Source organism: Bos indicus, chromosome 18 (assembly GCF_029378745.1).
Source record: "Bos indicus isolate NIAB-ARS_2022 breed Sahiwal x Tharparkar chromosome 18, NIAB-ARS_B.indTharparkar_mat_pri_1.0, whole genome shotgun sequence".
NCBI lineage: Eukaryota > Metazoa > Chordata > Mammalia > Artiodactyla > Bovidae > Bos > Bos indicus.
Window position 1 is genome coordinate 61,138,553 of NC_091777.1, and position 26,610 is coordinate 61,165,162.

Genomic DNA, 26,610 nt, shown 5'->3' on the forward strand with positions numbered 1-26,610 from the left:
AATACCAGACCACCTGATCTGCCTCTTGAGAAATCTGTATGCAGGTCAGGAAGCAACAGTTAGAACTGGACATGGAACAACAGACTGGCTCCAAATAGGAAAAGGAGTACATTAAGGCTGTATATTGTCACCCTCCTTATTTAACTTATATGCAGAGTACATCATGAGAAACGCTGGACTGGAAGAAACACAAGCTGGAATCAAGATTGCCGGGAGAAATATCAATAACCTCAGATATGCAGATGACACCACCCTTATGGCAGAAAGTGAAGAGGAACTCAAAAGCCTCTCGATGAAAGTGAAAGTGGAGAGTGAAAAAGTTGGCTTAAAGCTCAACATTCAGAAAACGAAGATCATGGCATCTGATCCCATCACTTCATGGTAAATAGATGGGGAAACAGTGGAAACAGTGTCAGACTTTATTTTTGGGGGCTCCAAAATCACTACAGATGGTGACTGCAGCCATGAAATGAAAAGACGCTTACTCCTTGGAAGGAAAGTTATTACCAACCTAGATAGCACATTGAAAAGCAGAGACATTACTTTGCCAACAAAGGTCCGGCTAGTCAAGGTTATGGTTTTTCCAGTGGTCATGTGTGGATGTGAGATTTGGACTGTGAAGAAGGCTGAGCGCTGAAGAATTGATGCTTTTGAACTGTGGTGTTGGAGAAGACTCTTGAGAGTCCCTTGGACTGCAAGGAGATCCAACCAGTCCATTCTGAAGGAGATCAGCCCTGGGATTTCTTTGGAAAGACTGATGCTAAAGCTGAAACTCAAGTACTTTGGCCACCTCATGTGAAGAGTTGACTCATTGGAAAAGACTCCGATGCTGGGAGGGATTGGGGGCAGGAGGAGAAGGGGACGACAGAGGATGAGATGGCTGGATGGCATCACTGACTTGATGGACGTGAGTCTGAGTGGACTCTGGGAGATGGTGATGGACAGGGAGGCCTGGCGTGCTGCTATTCATGGGGTCGCAAAGAGTCGGACACGACTGAGCGACTGAACTGAACTGAAACTTTACTTCAGTTTATGTAGTTCAGATTTTAACTAATAAAACACAGACAGATTCACAGAGACAACACTACGAAAAGGTTATAGAAGCTTCTGTAACTGTAACGAATACTGAAGACAAAAACTTTTAGTCACTCAGTCATGTCCAATTTTTGTGACCCCCATGGACTCTAACTTGCCAGGTTCCTCTATCCAAGAAATTCCCAAGCAGGAATACCAGGGCGGGTAGTCATTCTCTTCCAGAGAAGTTCTTCCAAAAAATGAATAAGGAAAAGAAAAAGAAGAAGAAGAAATTGATCAGGTCATGTTAATATTTTCACACATACAGTCCAGTTCAGTTCAGTCACTCAGTCAGGTCTGATTCTTCATGACCCCATTGACCACAGCATGCCAGACCTCCCTGTCCATCACCAACTCCCAGAGACTATGCAAACTAATCTCCACTGAGTACAGGCATACACTCAAATGGGGCTATATGCTCATTAAGAGTAAGTTTCATGTCACTAAACTCAGGAAACTTTGAATGGATTAAAAATGTATATAATGTTTAAGGATTATATTCTTTATTTGCACTGACTACATTTTAAATTTTAATACAGTTGAGCATGGATTAGAACTAATAAGATTCTTGTAAACATTTTGGAAAATACAAAGCTGTGATGAGACTCTGTGATGTGAGCATGGACTGTACAGGAAAAGATCAGACCTGGGCTTGGAATGAAAACCCCCACTCCCAAAACCCAGGATCTTGGCTGAACACACGTGAGTGTTCATTTTACAAAGCAAAAGAAAGAAAGAAGACATGAAATTACTCCGTTAATTGTGATAGTTTAGAGACATCCCTCACTTTTTCTTTCCAAGACACTTGTTCGAGTCAAATGGAAAAAAAAAATTCATAGCATGGGAATCTCACAGAAACACTTAAACCAGTCAACATGAGTCATGGGGTAAGAAGTACATGGAAGAATGCATAATCACTGCATTTTGGCACTATTATGGAAACTATAATCTGAATCTATCATTAAAAATGTTAGTTTGGGGACTTCGTGACGATCCGGTGACTAAGACCCTGAGCTCCCAATGCAGGGAGCTCTGGTTCTTTCCCTGATCAGCAAACTAGATCCCACATGCTGTAGCTAAGAATTTACATGTCACAACCAAAGAATCTGAAAACAACAAGGATGACTGAAGATCCTACTTGCCACAACGAAGACCCAGTGCAGATAAATAAATAAATAATTTTTAAAAGTGTTATATGTGAATTTCACTTCATATATGCCTTTCCTGATCTGTGGCCTAATTTTGGAAGGACTGATGCTAAAGATGAAACTCCAATACTTTGGCCACCACATGTGAAGAGCTGACTCACTGGAACAGACTCTGATGCTGGGAGGGATTGAGGGCAAGTGGAGAAGGGGACGCCAGAGGATGAGATGGCTGGATGGCATCACTGACTCGATGGACCTGAGTCTGAGTGAACTCCGGGAGTTGATGATGGACAGGGAGGCCTGGGGTGCTGCGTTTCATGGGGTCGCAAAGAGTCGGAAACGACTGAGCGACTGAACAGGATCGACCCAATCACTGGGCTAGCGGACACACATTTTGAGGGTTTTTGAAACATGGCGGGTGAAGACCAACATTTAGGAGCCCTGAGCTGCGGCCTCACACTCTGCACTCCTGAGACCTCTCTGGAGCTGAGGATTAGGGCGGGAACTTTGAGAAAGAAAGCTTGCTGGGCTGCTTGCCTGGGGAGGGGCTCTTTCTCGGATGGGTGTGGCCCTCCACCGCCTCTGCCTGAGCCCTTGGGGGAGGGGTGGTGGGAATGCGTGCTTGGAGGGAATCACCTGGGGGCCTTGGGTTCCTACAAAGCTTTGTTCTCAGAACTCTTCCCAAATATGCCTTCCCTTTATCTGCTATGTCTGACTCTTTGGCACCCCATGAACTGTAGCCCGCCTGGCTCTTTTGCCAATGGGGACTCTCCAGGGAAGAATACAGGAATGGGTTCCATGCCGTCCTCCGGGGGATCTTCCTGACCCAGGAATGGAACTCACCTCTCTGGTGTATCCTGCATTGCCAAGCGGTTCTTGACCGCTAGTGCCACTTTGGAAGGCACAGGATACCCTGAGTACTTAGGGTTTTTTCACTACCCTCTGCAGCCTGAGCAAACATGTTTTCACAAAATGATTTGCACTGTGACCACCTGTCTGCAGGCAAGGGACCTCCAACTTCAGAGACCAGGAGGCTGAAAGTGTTTCCATTGTTGCAGAAACGAAGCACCGCACTCGGAGAGTTGGAGAACTCGGGTTTATTATGCCGGCGGGCCCCAAGAACTTAACACTCCAAGCTCTGAGCCCCAAACAAAGGGGTTACAGAGTTTTTATACTTGGGCAGGCATGTTTAAGAGAGTTTGCAGATTTGCAGGGGCTAGGGCAATTGGAAAGAACAGGACAAGGGTGAGTGAGATAAATTCCAGTTCCTAGTATTTTGAAGTCCCCACTTTTTGAGACCTATGTGATTGAGACTTTGCAAAGAGCAAGCCGAGTTACAGAGGAAAAAGGAGCAGGAAGTTATGCAAAAATTTGACATTTCCCCCTTCATTGTCCCGCTTGATGTTTCTATCACTCATTGTAGAAAGCATCATCTTATGTTCGATAGGATATTCAGAGCTCCAGATCAGTTAGGAGACTATACTGAGCTATTAACATCTGTAACTTTCTGGATCAATTCGAGAGGTTATGAACTGGGTAATATCTCTGAGAACACAAGGGGCAAACAAAAGCACCTCTAAGAACATGAACAGAGGACCGGTTAAAGGGAGAAGCCACGATGCCCAGCTCCAGATATTGTTCCAATTACTTCAGGAATTTTTTAGTTCCTCTCTGCTTTTCATGATTCATTCCCTTAGCTGTTAGGCCATGTCTCTTACTATTTCTAACTGCTTTTTATAAAAGCAGCATTCTTCATTCAAGAAGAGGCAGAGGCCTGCCTTTTCAGCTGTCAATAGGTCTAGCCCTCTCCTATTCTGTAAAGCCACCTCAGCCAAAGAATCTAGCTGGTCCTGTAAGGCCACTAAAGATGTGGCTACTCTCTCAATGTCATCTCTGTGTTGTAGCTACGTGTTCTGGGAAACGAACTCACTCAGAAAGACAATGCAGATAGTGTAGTGCAGTTTATTACACCGGCGGGCTCAAGGCAGAGTCTCCTCTTAGCCAAGCACCCCGACCAGTTTTTGTGAAAGCCTTACATACCCTACGTGTATAAGGTTCCCTGAAACTAGTCTGAACAAAGGAAAAAGAAAGATACAATCAAAGTTAACCCGCAATCATATACCTTAAGCCTAGGTAGTTAACAGTCGACAATTATTAATAGGCCTGTGGTCATACCCCAGTAAGCATAATAGAATGTATGATTCTATTCAGTTACACAGATAATTAGGACATTCTTTTAGGCCACAGAGAGCCCTGGGCCTCTTCCTCCCAGGGGGCCTGGTTTTCTAGTGGATATTTCATTTCCATAGATATTGGGCATATAGCTCAAGGTCCACAGTTCAGCCCAAGATGGAGTCCTTCTTTCAAGATAGAGCCTGTTCTGTTTCCTCCTTCATGTGAAGTCCTTGGATAGTATATGGTAGAAGGTGATTGATGAAGCAATCCTCCTGTTCCGATACTTATCCCAGCCAAAATTTCAGAACCAAAGTAGGGGATAAACTGGATGGGTCTTTTTGACCGCACGTGTGCTGTCAGAGGCACCGTGAGAGTCTGGTTGTTAGGGCCAATATTCATCTGGGGAGTGAGGAAAGCTAAGGTGCAGATACCCATCCACTGATTGGGAGACATAAGTAAGCATCTGGCCAACAAACCAAGAAAAGGCCTTGATAGGGGCGGCACCATATTGTGTCTGTGGGAAGAAGAGTGGGCCACTCACCTTCTACAGTTTGATTACATTCGTCCCTGGCTAAATTACCTACAGCTTCAGTTCTTCCATCATTTGTAAATCATTTGCCCCCTTGCCTGTGTTAGCAATGGAGTTATATACTTTTAATTATTACAGTGAATCAAAACAATGTCCGAAGGTTGTAAAAACCTCACTAGATCCACTCCAATAATTTACATTGTAAGATAACACGATTGGCCAGAATATTTTTTTCCGAGACTGTCCTCAAGCAGGATATACGATTGTTGTATAATCCTCAGAAATGTAGAGGAAAAAAAAAAACAAAACCTTTTTCCTTTCTTCCTCCTTGAGAATTCCAGATCCTTCTCTCCTGGGGGACCCCCGGACATAAAAACCTACCTAGAAATTGACTCTCGGTGGGATTGAAGGGGGTCTGTGAATAGACCCTGGGGTTCAGCAAGACTGCTGGACTCAAGTAAGGTGGTCATCTCGTGCAGGTGCTCATAGGACTGCTGGTCTGAGCTCAAGGAACTGCAGGCTGCCTGCTCCCAGACAGATGCTGAAGCAGCAACAGCATGGAGCAGTTTGGGGAAACTGTCAACAACACTCTGTATCATCCTTCTTATTAGAATTGTCACAGTGTCCAAGTAGTTTAAAAATGGGAGAAGAAATACAACATAGAAGTGAGGGAATATATATGAAGTTATGAGAAGTTTAAAGCCAGTGAGTCAAGTAATTTCCACATATGACATCTCTCTGTGCTACCAAACAGTTCATTGTGGTCTCTTCACTACAGCCTTAAATAACGTTGGAGAGGTTACTGTTGGTGGTGGGTTAACACTTCATTCATTACAATCAACCGAAACACGAAAAGCCATTCAGTTTTATTAATAACCCACAAACTGGAATCAAGATTGCTGGGAGAAATTTCAATAACCTTAGATATGCAGATGACACCATCCTTATGGCAGAAAATGAAGAGGAATTCAAAAGCCTCTTGATGAAAGTGAAAGTGGAGAGTGAAAAAGTTGGCTTAAAGCTCAACATTCAGAAAACGAAGATCATGGCATCTGGTCCCACCGCTTCATGGGAAATGGATGGGGAAACAGTGGAAAGAGTGTCAGATTTTATTTTATGGGCTCCAAAATCACTACAGATGGTGACTGCAGCCATGAGTTTAAAAGACGCTTGCTCCTTGGAAGGAATGTTATGAGCAACAGAGATAACATATGCAAAGCAGAGACATTACTTTACCAACAAATATTTATCTAGTCAAGGCTATGGTTTTTCCTGTGGTCATGTATGGATGTGAGAGTTGGACTGTGAAGAAGGCTGAGCGCCGAAGAATTGATGCTTTTGAGCTGTGGTGTTGGAGAAGACTCTTGAGAGTCCCTTGGACTGCAAGGAGATCCAACCAGTCCATTCTGAAGATCAGCCCTGGGATTTCTTTGGAAGGAATGATGCTAAAGCTGAAACTCCAGTACTTTGGCCACCTCATTGGAAGAGTTGACTCATTGGAAAAGACTCTGATGCTGGGAGGGATTAGGGGCAGGAGGAGAAGTGACAACAGAGGATGAGATGGCTGGATGGCATCACTGACTCGATGGACGAGAGTCTGAGTGAACTCCGGGAGTTGCTGATGGACAGGGAGGCCTGGCGTGCTGTGATTCATGCGGTCACAAAGAGTCAGACATGAATGAGCGACTGATCTGATGTGATCTGATCTGATGTATTAATTGCAAACATAGTTGAAATAAAACCTTTTACAATCCATGGCGTGATCCATGATTAAGTACAGATCAAAAGTACAGAGAAAGATATTCATTTCTCTGTTATAATGATGTGAGACTTGTGATTTTTATGGCTTACCAAACAAAGGCTAGGAAGCACTTAGCAAGCATGGTATACACTAATTCCATGCCTTTTCCAGGAAGAGTTTCCAATACATTTCGAGGTTATCACAAAAGCTGTGTTTATTTCAACAGTGTCAAGGAATAATCATGACCTGTGTTGATATTATAAAGATACATCAATATTGCAGTGAACTGTCATTGTGTTCTTCTTAAAATCAAGGATATTACTATTGAAACCTTACAACCAACTTCTACTTACTTTACAACATGGAAAGGTTAAATGATCACTACATTATGGCAACCTCCAGATATTTCACATCAATGAAAAACACGTCCATTTAGATGGTCATTGTCCATTTTACAGTACGGTATCCTTCATCTTCTAATGGAGGATAGAAATGGTTGCAACACAATACAAAAAGGCTAATCTGTAATAAACCATCAAAAATCTATGTCTGCAAACACACTAGAAAGAAAGCATAGTATGGATGATTTGAGGGCTTAATAACATTCACTTCAAATAATCTCAAATCACATCATTATTAAAAAGCATACATACATTACTAAGAATTGTAACTTTCTAACCATCAACCTTCATCTCACGATTTATGCTAATATATCCACTGTCTATGTGTTTTAACTGTGGAGTACTCCCTACAGTCATTCTCCTTCAGAGAAACTTCAGAAAAGAGGACTGATGAAATGCCTTCTAGTATGCAATCTCTGATATTTATTTCGATTTCAATTTTGATTAAATACCTCTCTACATATTCGTTACATCATCTCCATAGGTTTCTCATATAAACTCTTGTGTTTTCTGATGCACATTTAGGGAAAATCTCTTCCATCACTTGTGCTATTACTAGAGTTTCTTTCCAGTGTGTGTTCTCAGATGTTTAGAGAGATGATCACTCCGACTAAAGGCTTTGCCACATGCTGTGCATTTATAAGGTCTCTCTCCAGTATGAATTCGCTGGTGTGTAGAAAGCGTTGAGTAGCGACCAAAGGCTTTGCCACATTCAGTACATTTATAAGGTCTCTCTCCAGTGTGCACTCGCTGATGTTGAGTCAGCAATGAGCGACGATGAAAGGCTTTGTTACAGTCTTTACATTTATGAGGTCTCTCTCCAGTATGAATTCGCCAATGTTCAGTAAGTGTTGAGTTGCAAGCAAAGGCTTTGCCACATTCAACATATGAATATGGTCTCTCCCCAGTATGTATTCGCTGATGTTTAGTAAGCCTAGAACACATAATAAAAGCCTTGCCACATTCTGTACATTGATAACGTCTATCCGCGGTATGAATTCGGTGATGTTGACAGAGGTCCAATCTCATAATAAAGGCTTTTGCCACATTCTTTATACTTGTATGGTTTCTCCCTAGTATGGATTAGATGATGTACAATTAACTTTGAATGACAAATAAAGGTTTGGCCACACTGTGTACAATGATAAGTTTTCTCTCCAGTATGAATTTGCTGATGTTAGGTAAGATGTGAGCTAAGGATAAAGGTTTTGATACGTTCTTTACATTTATAAGGCCTCTCTCCAGTATGAATTCGCTGATGATAGGTTAGATCTGAATTTTGAATAAAGGCTTTGTTACAGTCTTTACATTTATAAGGTCTCTCTCCAGTATGAATTCCCTGATGTTGGGTAAGTTGTGAGCGATTGATAAATGTTTTGTTACATTCTTTACATTTATAAGGCCTCTCTCCAGTATGAATTCGCTGATGATAGGTTAGACTTGAGCGTTGATTAAAGGCTTTGTTACACTCTTTACATTTATAAGGTCTCTCTCCCGTATGAATTCGCTGATGTTTAGTAAGATTTGCGCGCTGAATAAAGGCTTTGTTACACTCTTTACATTTATAAGGTCTCTCTCCAGTATGAATTTTCTGATGTTTAGTAAGATGTGAGCGCTGAATAAAGGCTTTGTTACACTCTTTACATTTATAAGGTCTCTCCCTAGAATGAACTCGCTGATGTTTAGTAAGAAGTGAGCGACTATGAAAGGCTTTGTTACATTCTTTACATTTATAAGGCTTCTCTCCAGTATGAATTCGCTGATGATAGGTTAGATGTGAGGAAGAGACAAAGGCTACACTACATTCTGTACATTTATAAGGTCTCTCTCCAGTATGAATTCGCTGATGTTCAGTAAGACTTGAACTGTAAGGAAAGGCTTTGCCACATTCCGTACATTTATAAGGTTTCTCTCCAGTGTGAATTCGCTGATGTTGAGTAAGATGTGAGCGACGGTTAAACGCTTTGCTACAATCTGTACATTTGAAAGGTTTCCTTCCTGTATGGATTTTCCTATGTTTACTTAGATTGGATGCTTTACTAAAGACATTTCCACATATATTACACTTATTTTCTTTCTGTGGATTCTGAACCGTCTGCTGTTGAATAAGTTCTGAAGACTGATTAGAAACCTTACCATATTCACGAAAAGTCCTCTCTTCACTACAAGTACTCTTATCTAGAGAAAAACGTGCCATTTTATCAAAGGTATTTCTAAATGTCTTACTTTTAGAATCTTTGTTTGAAGATTCAGGTTCCTGATGTTTCATAAGGTTTGAGTCTCCTTCAACCGTATACCCAGTTTCACTGCCTGAATACCTTCTCACTCCACCATAAATACTCTGGTAATTATTGGAGCTGGAGCTCTTCCTTAAGGCCTGACTCATTTTATTATACATGCAAAGCTGCTGTGTATTAACCGTATCACGATATGTACTGAACAATGATGGCTGGATGGCATCTCTTTCATTATCATCAACATTATACACCTTGGAATGGAGAGAAAATATCTCTTGTGGGAACAAAAATGACCCCCTGCTCACAGATCCCTCAAATTGATTAAATTGTGAGTTTGTCCTCTCATTGTTAAATTGTAGGTATTCAGACATGCTTGAATGCATATTTAGTTGAAGCCTACTTTCAGAATTGTCTGAAACAGTATTTGCAGTAGAGACTAGATTACCTTTCAGATTTTCCATATTCCCTTTTAGAGAACTTTTATTTTTCAAAAAACGATGGGCATTTTTTCTTAAACACTTACATTTCTCAGCAGACGTTGAAGACTGAACTTGGTGTTTTTCCAAATTTGACTCACGTTGCTCATTTCTTTTTGCAGTAACATTAGCATTATGTATAACTATCTCCATTTGTTTATGTCCATATAAACATCCTCTCTGTCTTTCATTTACCCTTGTGTATTCCCTGTCTTTCAATAAATTTAAGTTTCCGAGGTGAAATGTCTGACATATTCCTAGGTTTCCTTTGGGGAATACACCTTCTAATGCTGGATTCTTCGGAATCAAATCCTGGGTATCTTGTGGAGACACACCTGAAAGATACCAAATAACAAGTAATTTTCCCTGCTCTTCTCAGTGAATATCTTTAAAGATTTAGAGAAAATTGATGACCATCGCTAGTTTAAAAGTAAAATAGAGATCGAAGGATCAAGATGCCTGAGGCTTAGGCAGATGTGGAGCTCATCTCTCTCTCCACAAATGAATGAGAAATGGAACAATTCTCACAGAGCCCAGCTGAACACTAGCAGAGGCCCTTGGAAATCTGAAAAGACAAGAAAGATTCCTGCTGAGCTCAGTAGGACAAAAGGAAGAGGAGAGCAGGAAGGAAAAGGAAGAGGAGAGGAAGTGGGCTGGGGCCTGCAACCCTGTGGGGAGATGAAAGTGAGGAGAGGTCTCCATATCCCGGGAAGCCCCTCACTGGGGGAGCTCAGTCTGGACAGAAGGAGAGCCTCATTCTCTGTGGGAAGAGAACACAGCAACCAGCGTGTGGCAGCAGGACAGAGTGAGACCTGCACACAGGGTACTGACCCCAGCCTTGCCCATCCAGCCTTAGAGGCTTTTCCACCAATGCAGACAAGTGCTGGGTGCTGAAAGGTGGGGTTTGGAGAACAGATTGAGGCAGACGACTGCTGTTGGCTGTGAGGAAACAGCCTGAAGTGATGGGAGTGAGGGAGGAGCTCTGCAAACGGGATGCTTGTGGTCGAAGCCTGAACCACCAGAGAACAGAGCGCCATTGGTGAGTGATGCCCAACCAGGAAGCCCATTGCATCCCTTGTCCCTTAGACCGGCCCCTGCTCAGCAGGGACTATGAAGAACTCCACCCATGTAGGTCATTTGATCCCCCAGCCATGGGCTCCCCCATCGACCTCCTCCACAATCAACAGGCCCCTGTGCTCTGGGGCAGCCTCAGGAGCAGAACCTGTGAGTTGGCCACACACACGGATGGAGCTGAAAGTACAGCTGAACCCCAGAGATTAAGAAGAAAAGACGAAACCTCTCCTCCCAGCGACACAAGCCATGGTCTTACACTCACAACCGGCTTTGTAACCTTAGCCCCTTAAATACCAGGGCTCTCTCATTCATGGCAGGTGTAGCTTTGGCAGCTGTAAGCTTTGTGGGCTCCCACACAAAGGGGCTGGGCCAGGACAGAGCCTGAGCCGCCCCATAACACCACAGTGGCTCCAGCTCCACGTTGAATGCAATCCCAGGACCTGACTTCACTGAATCTATGCTGGTGAACTTGTGAAAACAACATCTGAGAGACCACAGGGCCACGGGCCATCATGCCCTCGGTTAGGGTGGGGCCAAGAGCAGTGCCAACACTACATAACGTGAGAGCATGCAGAATGCAGGAGAGGGCACAACATGGCAAAGCCTGAGGTGAACATCCCCAGAAGAATAATACGTAGTGACTTCTCTCCCAGTGCGTGTGCTCCAGTCCCAGCAGCCTGGTACCACAGATCAGAATCACAGCTAAGAATCAGATCTGAGGGCTCTATCGCACCACGCAGGGAGTAGGCACCAACAGAAAGAGGGCAGTAACACCCACAGAACAAGGGAACAACAGCCCTGAATATTCCCGGCGGGCTCCGGTCACAGTTACCAGCATCAAAGCACAGGTCAAGAGAGGATAAGGGCACAAACCTCTGGACCAACCTCACCCACCAAGGGACAGATACCAGAAGGAAGACTAACTAGGTTCCTGAACCCGTCAAAACAGAGACCACAAACAGAACGCTGGACAAAATGAGATGGCACAGAAATACGTTATAGGGGAAGAAACAAGATGAAAACCCCCAAGGACCACTGAACTAAGAGGTAATAGGCAATCTAATGATTAATTCTTGCTTTTAGTCATCTTAAGTGGAGACACCAAACACTCACTTTCAGAAATCCTAGGTGCCAGTAATTTTTAATTCCACTTCTTGCCACACATGTTTCTGAGAATGGCCTATTAGATGTTTCAATCTAAAAATCATAAGTGATAGTGACAGAGAACTAACCAGAAACAGAGGACACATAGGGAAATGTCAGAGGAAGCTGAAAACAAATAAGAGAAACTTAATACAGTACTAGTTTTAAGAAATTAAAAAAGAAGAGGGACTTTAAAACTATGACTGAAACAGGGAAGTCTACTCATTGCTCTGTGGGACCTAAATGGGAAGGAGATCAATAGAACAGTAAAGACTAGAGATCTCTTTAAGAAAAATAGAGGTACTCGGAATATTTCATGCAAAGAAGGGAAAAATAAAGGACAGAAACGGGATGGACCTAAAAGAAGCAAAAGATATTAAGAGAAGATGGCAGCAATACATGGAAGAACTATACAAAAAACGAAAGATCTTAATGACTGAGATAACCACGATGGTACAATCACTCACCTAGTAACAGACATCCTGGCGTCCAAAGTCAAGTCGGCCTTGGAAGGCATGACGACCAAAAAAGCTAGTGCACGTGATGGAACTCCAGCTGAGCTATTTGAAGTTAAACGATGATAGTGCTAACGTTCTGCACTCGATAAGCCAGCAAATTTGGAAAACTCAGCGGTGGCCTCAGGACAGGAAAAGGTCAGTTTTCATTCCAATCACAAAGAAAGGCAGTGCCAAAGAACGCTCAAACTACTACACAATTTCCCTCGTTGCAAACAATAGCAAAGGCTCAAAATTCTCCAAGCCAGGCTTTAACAGTACATGAACCGAGAGCTTCCAGCACTTGAAGCTGGATTTAGAAATGGCAGAGGAACCAGAGATCAAATTGCCAGCATCCCTTGGATCGTATAAAAAGCAAGACAGTTCTGGAAAAACAACTACATCTGCTGTATTGACTACACCACAGCCTTTGATTGCGTGGATCACAAGAAACTGTGGAAAATTCTTAAAGAGATGGGAACACCAGACTACGATACCTGCCTCCTGAGAAACCTGTATGCATGTCAAGAAGCAACAGTGAGAACTGGACATGGGGCAATGGACTGATTGCAAATGGGGAAAGATGTACGTCAAGCCTGTATATTGTCAGCCTGCTTATTTAATTTATATGCACAGTACATCATGTGACATACCGGGTTGGATGAAGCACAAATTGGAATCAAGATTTCAGGGAGAAATGTCCATAATCTCAGATATACAGATGACACCACCCTTATAACTGAAAGTGAAGAGGAGTTGAGGAGTCTCTGGATGAAACTGAGAGAGGGTGAAAAAGGTGGCTTGAAACTCAACCTTCAAAAAACGAAGATCATGGCACCAGTCAGATCGTTTCATCGCAATCGGCGGGAGAAACAGTGGAAACAGTGATAGACCTTATTTTTGGGGTCTCCTAAATCATTGTAGATGGAGACTACAGCCATGAAAGTCAAAGAGCCTTCCTCCTTGGAAGAAAAGCTATGACCAACCTAGGCAGCATATTAAGAAGCAGAAACATTACTTTGCTGACAAAGGTCCATCTAGTCAAAGCCATGGTTTTGCCAGTAGTCATGTATGGATGTGAGAGTTAGACCATGAAGAAAGCTGAGCACCGAAGAATTGATGCTTTTCAACTGTGGTGTTGGAGAAGACTCTTGAGAGTCCCTTGGACTGAAAGAAGACCACACCTCTCCATCAGTCCTGAATATTCATTGGAAGGACATGGTGAAGCTGAAGCTCCGATACTCTGGCCACCTGACGTGAAGAACTGACCCACTGAGAAAGACCCTGATGCTAGCAAAGATTGAAGATGAGAGTCAAAGGGGACCACAGAGGATGAGATGATTCGATGCATCGTGGACTCGATGGACATGAGTTTGAGCAGGCTCTGGGAGTTGGTGATGGACAGGGAAGCCTGACTTGCTGCAGATCATCATTGCAGACTCAGAATCGACTGAGTGATGCAACTCAATGGATATGTATAATTGATTCTCTTTGCTGTATAGGAGTACAAAATTGGAAAACAGCTATATTCCAATTAGAACTTTTAAAAAATATTTCTTTATATAATTTAAAAATTGTCATAGTTTGAATCAACCAAAAACAATATAGTGGAAAATGTGCTAAGATTTTATGTTAATTTACTTTAAAATTCTTGACTTAACAGGATAACATATTTAATACATTTGAATCAGTTCTAATGAGGTGGATCAAACAGGAGCCTATTATACAGAGTGAAGTAAGCCAGAAAGAAAAACACCAATACAGTATACTAACGCATATATGTGGAATTTAGAAAGATGGTAACAATAACCCTGTATACCAGACAGCAAAAGAGACACTGATGTATAGAACAGTGTTTTGGACTCTGTGGGAGAGGGAGAGGGTGGGATGATTTGGGAGAATGGCATTGAAATACGTATAATATCATATATGAAACGAGTCGCCAGTCCAGGTTCGATGCACGATACTGGATGCTTGGGGCTGGTGCACTGGGATGACGCAGAGGCATGGTAGGCGGAGGGAGGAGGGAGGAGGATTCAGGATGAGGAACACGTGTATACCTGTGGCGGATTCATTTCAATATTTGGCAAAACTAATACAATATTTGAAAGTTTAAAATAAAACTAAATTAAAACATTTTTTAAAAATTAAAAAAAAAAAAAGAATAACGTATTTTAGCATGTTAGAATTGGGGCAAATCCACTAAAGATATTTAATATGAGATTATACAAGGAAAAGAGAAACTTTGAAGTCAACTTGAGATGTGCATTCTTTCATTGTCCTGAGGTTTTGCTTTCAGCAGTGAAAAATTACTTGAATTTGAAATGTATTTAGAAGGTCCTATGTGTCACTCCAAAATTTATTTTTCTGGGCTCCAAAATCATTGCAGATGGTGATTGCAGCCATGAAATTAAAGATGCTTACTCCTTGGAAGGAAAGTTATGACCAACCTAGATGCTGCTGCTGCTGCTAAGTCTCTTCAGTCGTGTCTGACTCTGTGCGACCCCATAGACGGCAGGCCACTAGACTTCCCCGTCCCTGGGATTCTCCAGGCAAGAACCCTGGAGTGGGTTGCCATTTCCTTCTCCAATGTATGAAAGTGAAAAGTGAAAGTGAAGTCGCTCAGTCGTGTTCGACTCTAGCGACCCCATGGACTGCAGCCTATCAGACTCCTGCGTCCATGAGAATTTCCAGGCAAGAGTACTGGAGTGGGTTGCCATTGCCATCTCCAACCTAGATAGGATACTCAAAAGCAGAGACATTACTTTACCAACAAAGGTTCATCTAGTTAAGGCTATGGTTTCTCCTGTGGTCATGTATGGATGTGAGAGTTGGACTGTGAAGAAGGCTGAGCGCCGAAGAATTGATGCTTTTGAACTGTGGTGTTGGAGAAGACTCTTGAGAATCCCTTGGACTGCGAGCAGATCCAACCAGTCCATTCTGAAGGAGATCAGCCCTGGGATTTCTTTGGAAGGAATGATGCTAAAGCTGAAACTCCAGTACTTTGGCCACCTCATTGGAAGAGTTGACTCATTGGAAAAGACTCTGATGCTGGGAAGGATTGGGGGCCAGAGGAAAAGGGGACGACAGAGGATGAGATGGCTGGATGGCATCACTGAGTCAATGGACATGAGTCAGAGTGAAATCTGGGAGTTGGTGATGGACAGGGAGGCCTGGCATGCTGCGATTCATGGGGTCGCAAAGGGTCGGACAGGACTGAGTGACTGATCTGATCTGATTTGATGTGTCGCTCCCAGTGGAAAGGAAATTATAAACCAGAGAACAAAAACCCATCCCCAGTATTGCGAGAAGTTTGGCAGTTTGTCTACCAATCCACACACATTTCTGTCTAGAGGTAGAAGGAAACTTTAAAAGGACTGTCATGCAGTTACTCAGAAATGGGCAGAGTTTTTCTAGGGCCCCCAAGAAATCGAAGAACAATGAATGAATGCAGTTTGTCACAAGCCAAGAGGAGACTATTAGTTCACACTGTGATGGAAAAAGCAGTCACTGGAGATAATTTCATGAATGATTTAAGAGACAGAATGGGGCAGGTGATACATTTCTATGATAATAGCAGACACAAACTCAGGTTTTTGAAAACCATTTTCACTGAAGCAAATCTTCCAAAACCATGTGATGAAGGATGAGTTCCTCGATGCTCCTTGGACCTCTCCAACCATTCATACCTACCTGGGTAAATGACTGTTGTCCCCATTCTCCTTATATTCCTGGGATCCTTCAATGGTTCCAGAAAAGTGACCAAGTCAAGGTTAGACACAAGCCCTGTTCATCAGAGAAAGGAATATTTGTGTTGTTAGAGATTCATCAGTATCGAATCCAGTATGTATTCAGGTGAGACGAGAATGCATTTTGTTCTAGAAAACGATTTCCTTAAATACTTTATTCAAAGCAGCTATACAATACTAACTGACACCTAACAATCAGATCCTGAGATTCTGGTCAAGTAGTACTAAGACAAAGTAAGTAGTGTCAATGTGAGATTAAGAGAGGGTGCTACTATTTAATACCACAGAACTTACACAATTACGACAAACCTAGACGGAAGGAGGCAGAGTACATCAAGGAAGAAAAACTTCACCAGCATAACGACTCATTATGAATCATCCCCTTTCTTTCTAAACTCACAAATACCCATTTTTGCCCTAGAAAGCAGAGATCTGAAACTTCTGTGGGAAGCAGAACATTTCAGAAGACATTCTTGACATGACGGAACTAAAACCCAGTGGGTAGATAAGGGATTCTGGAAGGCAGTTATCCTCACCCAAGGAGGCCAGGTTCCCATAGTTCTCTAACATCACATCCCTGTACAATTCCCTCTGACTGAGGTCCAGGCATTCCCACTCCTCTTGAGTGAAGTCTATGGCCACATCCTGGAACGTCATCCATCCCTGAAATACAAAATACAGATACCAATAGGCCGTGGGAAGTCTTCCTAATGTGATCCAAGATGAAAATGGCAAGTTCAGAGTCCTGGTCGAGATTTAGTGGCTTCGCTGGTATTACAAAATACATTTTTTACACAGTACTCCTTTCTACCCAATTTCTAAAGTGAACAAAAGAGGATGAGTGATGATCCACAATCCATTAGAGAAACTACTCTCATCTGAAAGAGCAATTATAAAATAATCAGGGCAGTATGAGCATATTTATTCTTCAGTGTTCTCCTCGTGTAACACAGTATAAATTGTTTATCAAAGAAACAGGATTTTTTTTCTTTTCTTAATGTATTCTGAACCAAGAGTTCTGAAGTGGGGCCAAAGTGCCACATTTTTAGCAAGGTTATTTGAGTTAGTAATGTTGAAAATTCTGCTCGATGAATGAGGATTTTGAACCCCAATGAAACAGAATACTAAGGTAAGAATTCATACTTAAGTTGGAACTTTGTTTTACAGACTTCAACAGGTCTAATAAGATAGTAACCTTTCTCGTGGTCTGGGGTCGTGTTGGAAAAGAATTTCCAGACTTGAGACATAATGAGAGGGAAGTAAAGTTTATTAGAATGGGGGACACTGTTAGAAGAGCAGGCCAGCTCAAATGAGAACGGATGTTGAACAGGGGTCCTTAGTCCACTCATAGCCAGGGTACAAGGAGTGGGATAGGGGTCTTGCAGATCATTTGCTGAATGGATGAGGCACCTATACTGGGTGGGAGAAGAGTAAGAAAAACAATTTCTGCTTATGGGGTAGGAGGAGAGACTGTTTATACTGCTCAGGAGGACCTGAAATCCATCAACAGTTACAACATGGGGGAGGGAACGATGCTAAGTGTCTTTTTCATTCGTGCATTCCAAGACCCTTCTTAGTTTTATCTGATCTTTAGTCCCTGGGTCACCATATATCTCCCTCTTTCTTTTTATGGCCAATTCTTTGGCCCTTGTTGATACCCTGTTCACGGCTTACTATCTACCCATTTCCCTTCTCATATTTGGGAATCCAGTTTCAAGGAAAAGAGGGCAAAGACCACTCCGGCTTCTTCAGGCTGAACAGAAGCGCCATGGGGCTCTGGGTTCCCTTTGCCTACTCTGTCACGGAGCATTTATGGAGGGAGATGAGAGTCCATGGAATCATAAGGTGACTTGTTTCAGCATTGTCTAGGTGTTGGTCAGGGAATATCCTTTAGGACCACTTGGAAACTTGTGGTATTTTAGAAGAAACAAACTGTACAAGAAAGTTAAAGGTACATGGGCCAAAGATGAAGAGAAGTACAAAAGCTGCTCAGGGGCTAGCCAGGAAAACCAGGACTGGACATTGGTTCGTGACGTTAGTGTTTCTCTAGGTATGAGAAGAAGCCAGAATTGGAGCTCATAAAATCTTTACCTGAAAACGTCTCACTCTTGGAAGGCCAGTTCTGGGTTTTTCCCAGAGCAGAGTGCCTTATTTCTGATCTCTACTCTGAACTCCTTTTGCAGGGTGTTGAAAATCAGGAGCTTACAGTAATCATGATGTCATCTTTGTAGAGACAGCTGGCCGAGTCCAGTCAGCAGAGTCCCTTCATAGCCACATATTTGGCCATGCTTTGGGGGCATTTCTTGGCCATTCTGTCCTGTGGCACTGGGAAGGCTCATTCCCAGGTCTAGGGAAGGATCCATTGATAGGCCACTCAATGTGCTGTTTCGAGAGCGGGCCTTGTGAGTAGCAAAATCTCTGGACCATACCTGTCTTACTAGTCACTTGGTCCAGGAAAATAATCCCTTTTCTTCCTTCTTCCTTCTTCCCATATCTAGAGTTACATTATTACAATCATTGATAGCATGTGGAGCTGCATATCAGCGTTTTATCACAGGCTCAGCCACACATTAAGTAACATAAGAATCAATCTTCTGAAACAAGCCACATAGAAAATAATATAGCTAGAGCTAGCAGTTATTAGTCAGGACTAAGTAAGAAGGAAAGGTCAAGAACTTTCATTAGGTAGAGCCCAGTATACTCCAAGTCATCTGACTTCACTTGTTAAATGACTAGCCAGATGGTAATCTCCTGCTTGTATATCAGGGGGCATCTATTCTTTATCTGAAGACTGCTTACTGAGATTAGCTTTATAAACAAACTTAGAGTATCCTTTTTAATAACACAATTAAATCTTTTAGAAATATAAGATAAGAAGGAACTATCTCAGAAGTGAGTCTTAGTGAACACTAGACTTTAATTAACAAAACTAGAAACTTACTTTAGCAATGAAAAAAAGTTAATATTCAGTGCAACATAATTTTTTCATTATGAGGGTATTAACCCTGTAGCCAGGGAAGGCTTTACCCGTCAAATAAAAATGAGGTGTGTCGGGGAGCCGGGAAAAGCCAGGCAGCCATGTTGGATTTCCCATAGCCCTGACTCTTTGATTTACAGCTATTGTTCACCCATTTTTAATTCCATGATTGACAAGCAGACCATGGCCATGTTTTAAGGACATCAGGATGGCAAAATCTAAGCATGAGGGGTTATTTTTGTAGAAGAATGAGCTTTGTCTACATGTACCATTATCTTAAGGAATGCTTATTTACCAAAGTAACAAAAGATTTTAAAAATGAATATAAATCACTTAAAGGGAAAGAAATTCATAATCTCTTATTGAAAGCTGCATTCTAAGAAAACTTTGTTCTATTAACATAGGGATTCAACTAAATTCCAGTCTCGTACCAGCTTACCAGATAGCAAACAAGACTTGTTTATTGGTTAACCTTAGAAAAATCTTTTCTATAAATCATGAAGTTGCAGTATTCTTACAAAGGCATCAGAGTGAAACCACAAAAGCCATGTTTAAATCTGATTAAACTGCAGTTGACAGTGTAGCCTGGTCACTGCTGTGACTTGTAACACATTCACAGGATAAGTAGAATTATAGTTGACCACATTTAATTAGGGCATATCAGATCTATGGTGACTTCCCTGGTGGCCCAGCAGCTAAGACTCTGAACTCCCAAGGCAGGGGACCCAGGTTCGAACCCTGGTTGGGCAACAAGACCCTGCGTGCTGCAACTACGATCTGGCGCGGCCAAATAAATAAATATTTGGGCTTCCCTGGTGGCTCAGACGGTAAAGCGTCTGCCTGCAATGAGGGAGACCTGGGTTCGATTCCTGGGTCGGGAAGGCCGCCTGGGGAAGGAAATGGCAATCCACTCTAGCACTCTTGCCTGGAAACTCCCATGCACGGAGGAGCCTGATAGGCTACACCCCATGGGGTCGCAAAGAGTCGGACAGGAGTGGGTGACTTCACTTCACTTCACAGATCTATATGAACTCACGTAATTTTAAGATATCTATATTAGTAACATCCACCATACAGCATAATAAGAGGAGATCTGTCACCCCTTCAACCGCACTTCCCATGTAATGTAACATGTCCAATGAACCCAGGTAGTTTAATAGTTCCCTGGGATGTCTCAGGGGCCTCTGAAGCATTCCAAAGTCAGCTAGAAGTCAAGTTATTTAGGAAGTTTTGTGGACAAATTTCAAAAGGGGTTATAACACTCAGTCAGATACAATCATATAGATCATGGGGAGACTATTCACGTAGCCAAAGTAACGAAGATGGCATAGGTAAACACAACAGATCCCTTCAGAGGTAAAGAAACTTAAAATCCAGTATCAAAGGCAGCTCAACATCTCAAGAAAACTTGTATTTCTGCACAAAACTCTTCCCTTGGGGTCCACTTTCCATAAAATATTCTTACCACTTTCTGTACACATGACTTTGTTCTCCCATCCTGAAACTGCCACCTGTAAGTCAGACCAATTTCCTTTTCCCTTCATAAAATGTAATTTCATCCCTCATACCTTCTTTAGTGAAAATACACATCCTACTTTCCTTAAGCAACCAAGAACTTAAGCATTCTATAGATTGGTGAACATAAGTACCAGTGATAATTTTTATAAAAAAATTTCTAGAGACCATCTCAGGATGGCATCAAGCATTATTCATGAATAGTCCAAAATCTCTACTTTCTCTGTAAGAGGAAGTTAGTCCTCAGTAATGAATGTTTCAGGATCTTATTTTATTTGGAAATGACCTTGCTAGTCAATAAACTTCCATCACTTAGTTTAGCACAGCCCCAGAAATTCAGGTTACCAAAATCTAAAGAATGTTTTAGACGGACATTTCTAAAATATAATTATTCTTAAAAGAGTGTCTCTGAAAGCTCCTATCTCTTTTACATTTTCTTTGAGTTGTTGTTTTTTTTTTTTTCTCTTTTTTCTTTCCTAAAGGTACTTTGTTGCTGAGTCACTTCAGTCCTGTCTGACTCTGTGCGACCCCATAGACGGCAGCCCATCAGGCTCCCCCATCTCTGGGATTCTCCAGGCAAGAACACTCGAGTGGGTTGCCATTTCCTTCTCCAATGCAGGAAAGTGAAAAGTGAAAGTGAAGTCACTCAGTCCTCTCCAACTCTTAGCGACCCCATGGACTGCAGCCTACCAGGCTCCTCCATCCATGGGATTTTCCAGGCAAGTATACTGGAGTGCGGTGACATTGCCTTCTCCAAGAGGTACTTTGCTGGTTGACAAAGTTGTAACAGATATAAAAATATAACAATATTTAACTTATAATAAACCTAGGCACAATGAAAATACTCTAATGACCCTAGACATATCTACATTAGATTAGCAAACAAACATTAATACTGGATATTTAATATTGAATATTTCCCAGTTCACGAGAATATGAAATTCATTTAGTTTAATTTCCCTTGTAGTTAGAATTGTCTGATTTGTAAATGTTTACTTTCCTTTTGGCCAATAGCCAATTAAATTAGAACTCATTTACAACTTCAGCATTAAAAAAAAAAAAAAAGTGCATACTGAGATATACATAAATCCAGACAATAGACAGAGATCTCAGAGTTTCCTGCTTGAGATTTAAAAGGTCATTTTGACCCTCTTTGTTTGTTTCTTTGGGTTGAAGTTCTGATTTGCCCAAGGCTGAGTCAGGTCTAAGGCAAAGTGGACAGTGTATTTCAAGGACACGGAAAGGCCTAACTTCAAGCTTTGCCCTAGGTAGGACTTTTAACAAGCTAGTTGTTTTTAAATGCATATGCAAAAAGAGCCAGCTTTTCAGTTTCCAAGGGAAAGGAAATTTCATTTTAACCAGTTTTCTCCAGAGTCTAAAGAATATCACGGCCATCCTGTGTCAAAAAGTCATCTTTCCTTTCTGTAGTCTTAGTTTTATAGCTAAAATATAGACCAACTAATGCTCAAATTGACTCTGATCTTTCAGCTGATAAAAATTTTGGACTGCCCCTCTGGTGGGAAGTGATGTCTTTGGCCCATTAGAAGAATCTGAAGGGTTAAGGGAATTTGCAGGAGTGGGGGAAGCTTGGTTCTTTCCAGGCCTGAGAAACAGGAGTAGTCAGAAGGGAATTTTTTAGGATGTTCAGGAGTGGGGGAAGCTTGGTTCCCTCTCCACCTGAGAGATCAGCTTCCTTAGAAGGGGATTCTTCAGAATGTTAGGACAGTTTTTGATCCTTCAGGCTTTGGAATATAGAAGAAAGAGCTGGACCAAAGGGAACCTCAGAATGCTTTCCTAGAGATCCTGTGGATATGAAAGGCCGAGTAGGGGTCATCTAGGAAATCTGATGGAGAGACACAGAGAGGGACAGGAGACAGGGAGTCAATAGAACGGAAGGAAATTCTGAGTCTTTCTCATCTTTGGCAAAACCTAGTGTGCCACTCAGAGGCCATTTCTGGGGCTCCCCCATTTGTATTGGAGCCAGGCCTTTTGGAGGGTCAAACTTTTCCAGTTTCTGACAATGTAGCCAAGGGTTGAGAATGAGAGAGCCTCCTGGGATATAACAGAAACCACTCTTAGCCTATCTACCATAGAATGGGAGTACTGAGAGTCACTGGCTGACAGAAAGGCGTCCCTTTTTCCCCAGTGGTCTCTCCGACTGACTAATGGCACAGAACGGCCGATTGACCCAACAGTCGTGTGCCACAGTGTGAGGTGACCGCTGAGAACCCTGAAGCTAAGTCATCAGGTGACAGGGGCAGAGATAGACAGAGATTCCCTGCAGCAACCAGGTGACTCACCATTTGGTGATTCCCTCAAAAGAGAAGGCACTCTTGGGATGGCTCAGAGGCAACACCCAGGCTCCTGTAAATCAGCCCGGGAAAAAGGGAAAGAAGTGAAAGCGACAGGGAAGAAGGCTGAGGAATCCGCTGTACAATATATCCGGGAGGCGGTGGCCAGGTGAAAATGGTCTCTGTTTGGCCTCAACCACTATGTTCCTGACACGGTGGAAGGAAGTTGTCATGCTGGGGGTGGATGCCCTTGAAATAATGCAAAATCAGTAATGGTGTTCTTACACCTTTTGGCACATATTTTATCAAACAGCCATTGAATAGCAGAGCTTAAACTTTACTTCAGTTTATTTACATTAGATTTTAACTAATAAAATTTTAACTAATGACAGATTCACAGAGACAGCTCTAAGAAAAGGTGAGAGAAGTTTTTGTAACTGTAAAGAATACTAAAGACAAGAAAAGTTTCATTCACTCAGTCATGTCCAATTCTTGTGACCCCATAGATTCTAACTTGCCAGGTTCATTTGTCCAAGAAATTCCCAAACAGGAATACTGGACTGGGTAGTCATTGCCTTCCACAGAGTTCTTCAAAAAAAACTAACCAAAAAAAAAAAAAGAAGAAGAAAAGAAAATTGATCAAGTCATGCTAATATTTTCATACATACAGTCCAGTTCAGTTCAGTCGCTCAATCGTGTCCACCTCTTTGGGATCCCATGGATCCCGGGGCTTCCTGTCAGTCACCAACTCCCGGAGCCTAGTCAAACTCATCTCCACTGAGTACAGACATACACTCAAATAGGGCTATATACTCATTAGGAGGAAGAGAGAAAAAGTTTCCTGTCACTAAACTCAGGTAATTATGAATGGATTAAAAATGTGCTGTAGTTTTAATACATTTTAAAATACAGCAATGAGCTGTATTTTAAATTTTAATACAGTTGAGCATAGATTAGGACTAATAAGATTCTTGTGAACATTTTGGAAAATACAAAGCTGTGATGAGACTCTGTGATGTGAGCATGGAGTGTACTGGAAAAGATGAGGCCTGGGCTTGGGATGAAAACCGCCACTCCTCAAACCCAGTATCTCTGCTAAACACAGGTGAGTGTTCAAGTCAACTGGAGAAAAACAAATTCATAGCATGGGAATCTCACAGAAACACCTAAACCATTGAACATGTCATGGAGTAAGAAGTACATGGAGGAATGCATTATCATTGCATGGGTATTTTGGCACTATTATGGAAACTATGATCTCAATCTATCATTAAAAAATATTAGTTTGGGCACTTCGTGATGATCCAGTGACTAAGACTCTGAGATCCCTATGCACAGCGCTCTGGTTCTTTCCTGATCAGGAAACTGGAACCCACATATTGTAGCTGAGTTTACATGTCAGAATCAAAGAAGCTGAAAATTACGATACTGAAGATCCTACCTCCCACAACGAAGACCCAGTGCAGCCATATAAATAAATACATTTAAAATGTGTCATAAGCAGATTTCACTTCATATATGCCTTTCCCGATCTGTGGCTTAATTTTGGAAGGACTGATGCTAAAGCTGAAACTCCAATACTCTGGCCACCGCATGTGAAGAGTTGACTCATTGGAAAAGACTCTGATGCTGGGAGGGATTGGGGGCAGGAGGAGAAAGGGACGACAGAGGATGAGATGGCTGGATGGCATCACCTGCTCCATGGACATGAGTTTGGGTGAATTCTGGGAGTTGGTGATGGACAAGGAGGCCTGGCGTGCTGCGATTCATGGGGTCGCAAAGAGTCGGACACGACTGAGCGACTGAACTGCACTCAAGTGAACTGCACTACATTTAAGTAGCTAGTTTCCCTTATCGATAGAGCGCAGTCTCTGCAACGTTTTTATTTCTGAAACTTTTCTGAAGAACTGTGGACCACTGAGTTCACTCTATAAGGACAATCTGTAACTCCGGTTCTAACGAGCTGAAGCTGCATCCATATGTAAATTCACACAGCATTTCCCCTACTTCACGATGATCCTAACACCAGACCACATCCCAGTGGGGATCTCTGGTACCAGTGCCTCCCCGTGCTGATCTCGCACAAAGGGCATATAGTGAACAACTAACGTCACTAATTCATTTCGAGAATTCATCATGCTCTAGAGAAAGCCGGGATACAGACAATGGATGGAGGCTCTGGGATTTAACGGAGAAGTTAATCTAAAGAGCAGTTCTTCACTATTGTAAGAAAAAAAGGGGGAAATAAGAAGGCGACACCAAATCCCCCAGGGAGAAAACTTAGACTCAGAGAACTAAAGGTTTGCAGGTTCTCAGTCCAGGCATTTCAGGAGGAAAAGCAGACACATTCCCAGACCCGGGATAGGACACTTACCTGAGAAGCTGCCATTTCCTCCTCTTTTTCCTGCTGCCGTGAGTCTTTCCTGGGGATGTTATTTCAAAAACTCACATCCACAGCTTGAGAAAATACCTTCAAAGGCATCCACACAGCTCTTTCACCTGCAACTGATGAAGTGAAACTGAAGAAAGAACCTTCCTGTTTCCCCCGCCGTTTTCTGAGCCTTTTTTTCGCTTCCTCCGTTCCAGATCTGTAGGCGGCAATCAAGACTAATCTGATATGCTAATCACATTTGGTGTTTGGTGCTTACCTTTGGTGCCTCTCCTTGCAGACCACCCCTGAGAGCTCTCCTTTCTTCGTGCATTACAGAGAGCAGGTCACAGTACAATTCACGGGAGACTATGGACCCGACTACTGGGCTAGCTGACACACATTATGAGGGTTTTGAAACACGGCGGGTGAAGACCCCATTTAGGAGCCCTGCGCTGCAGCCTCACACTCCGCACTCCTGAGACCTCTCTGGAGCTGAGGATTAGGGCGGGAACTTCGAGAAAGAAAGGTTGCTGGGCTGCTTGCCTGGGGAGGGGCTCTTTCTCGGATGGGTGTGGCCCTATGTCTCCTCTGCCAGAGCTCTTGGGGGAGGGGTGGTGGGGAATGCGTGCTTGGCGGGAATCACCTGGGGGCCTTGGGTTCCTGCAAAGCTTTGTTCTCAGAACTCTTCCCAAAGACGCCTTCCCTTTATCTGCTATGTCTGACTCTTTGCCACCCCATGAACTGTAGCCCGCCTGGCTCTTTTGCCAATGGGGACTCTCCAGGGAAGAATACAGGAATGGGTTCCATGCCCTCCTCCGGGGGATCTTCCTGACCCAGGAATGGAACTCACCTCTCTGGTGTATCCTGCATTGCCAAGCGGTTCTTGACCGCCTGTGCCACTTTGGAAGGCACAGGACACCCTGAGTACTTAGGGTTTTTTCACTACCCTCTGCAGCCTGAGGAAACATGTTTTCACAAAATGATTTGCACTTTGGCCACCTGTCTGCAGGCAAGGGACCTCCAACTTCAGAGACCAGGAGGCTGAAAGTGTTTCCATTGTTGCAAAAACAAAGCACCGCACTGGGAGAGTTGGAGAACTCGGGTTTATTATGAGGGCGGCCCCAAGAAATTAACACTCCAAGCTCTGAGCCCCAAACAAAGGGGTTACAGAGTTTTTATACTTGGACAGGCATGATTAAGAGAGTTTGGAGATTT

The 26,610-nt window shown here is 42.7% G+C and overlaps 1 protein-coding gene across 1 annotated transcript; it reads right to left on the bottom strand.

Moving 5' to 3' along the window:
- Positions 1-5,771: 5,771 nt before the first annotated feature.
- LOC109572012 (zinc finger protein 724-like) lies at positions 5,772-25,886 on the bottom strand. Its single transcript, XM_070771620.1, has 5 exons — positions 25,673-25,886; positions 25,399-25,529; positions 16,778-16,904; positions 16,186-16,278; positions 5,772-10,116 (listed from the first exon to the last, which is right to left on the bottom strand). Exons 2-5 carry the CDS (start codon positions 25,411-25,413, stop codon positions 8,246-8,248), a joined length of 2,106 nt encoding a protein of 701 aa, XP_070627721.1. The 5' UTR covers positions 25,414-25,529; positions 25,673-25,886; the 3' UTR covers positions 5,772-8,245.
- Between the last annotated feature and the right edge of the window lie 724 nt (positions 25,887-26,610).

What these genes read in the sequence shown, in the direction of transcription:
- LOC109572012 (XM_070771620.1), bottom strand. An exon ending in TGGGAACCTGGCCTCCTTGG is followed by an intron (nt 16,279 to 16,777) that starts GTGAGGATAACT and finishes TCTGATGAACAG; the next exon opens with GGCTTGTGTCTAACCTTGAC. An exon ending in GACAACAGTCATTTACCCAG is followed by an intron (nt 10,117 to 16,185) that starts GTAGGTATGAAT and finishes GGTATCTTTCAG; the next exon opens with GTGTGTCTCCACAAGATACC.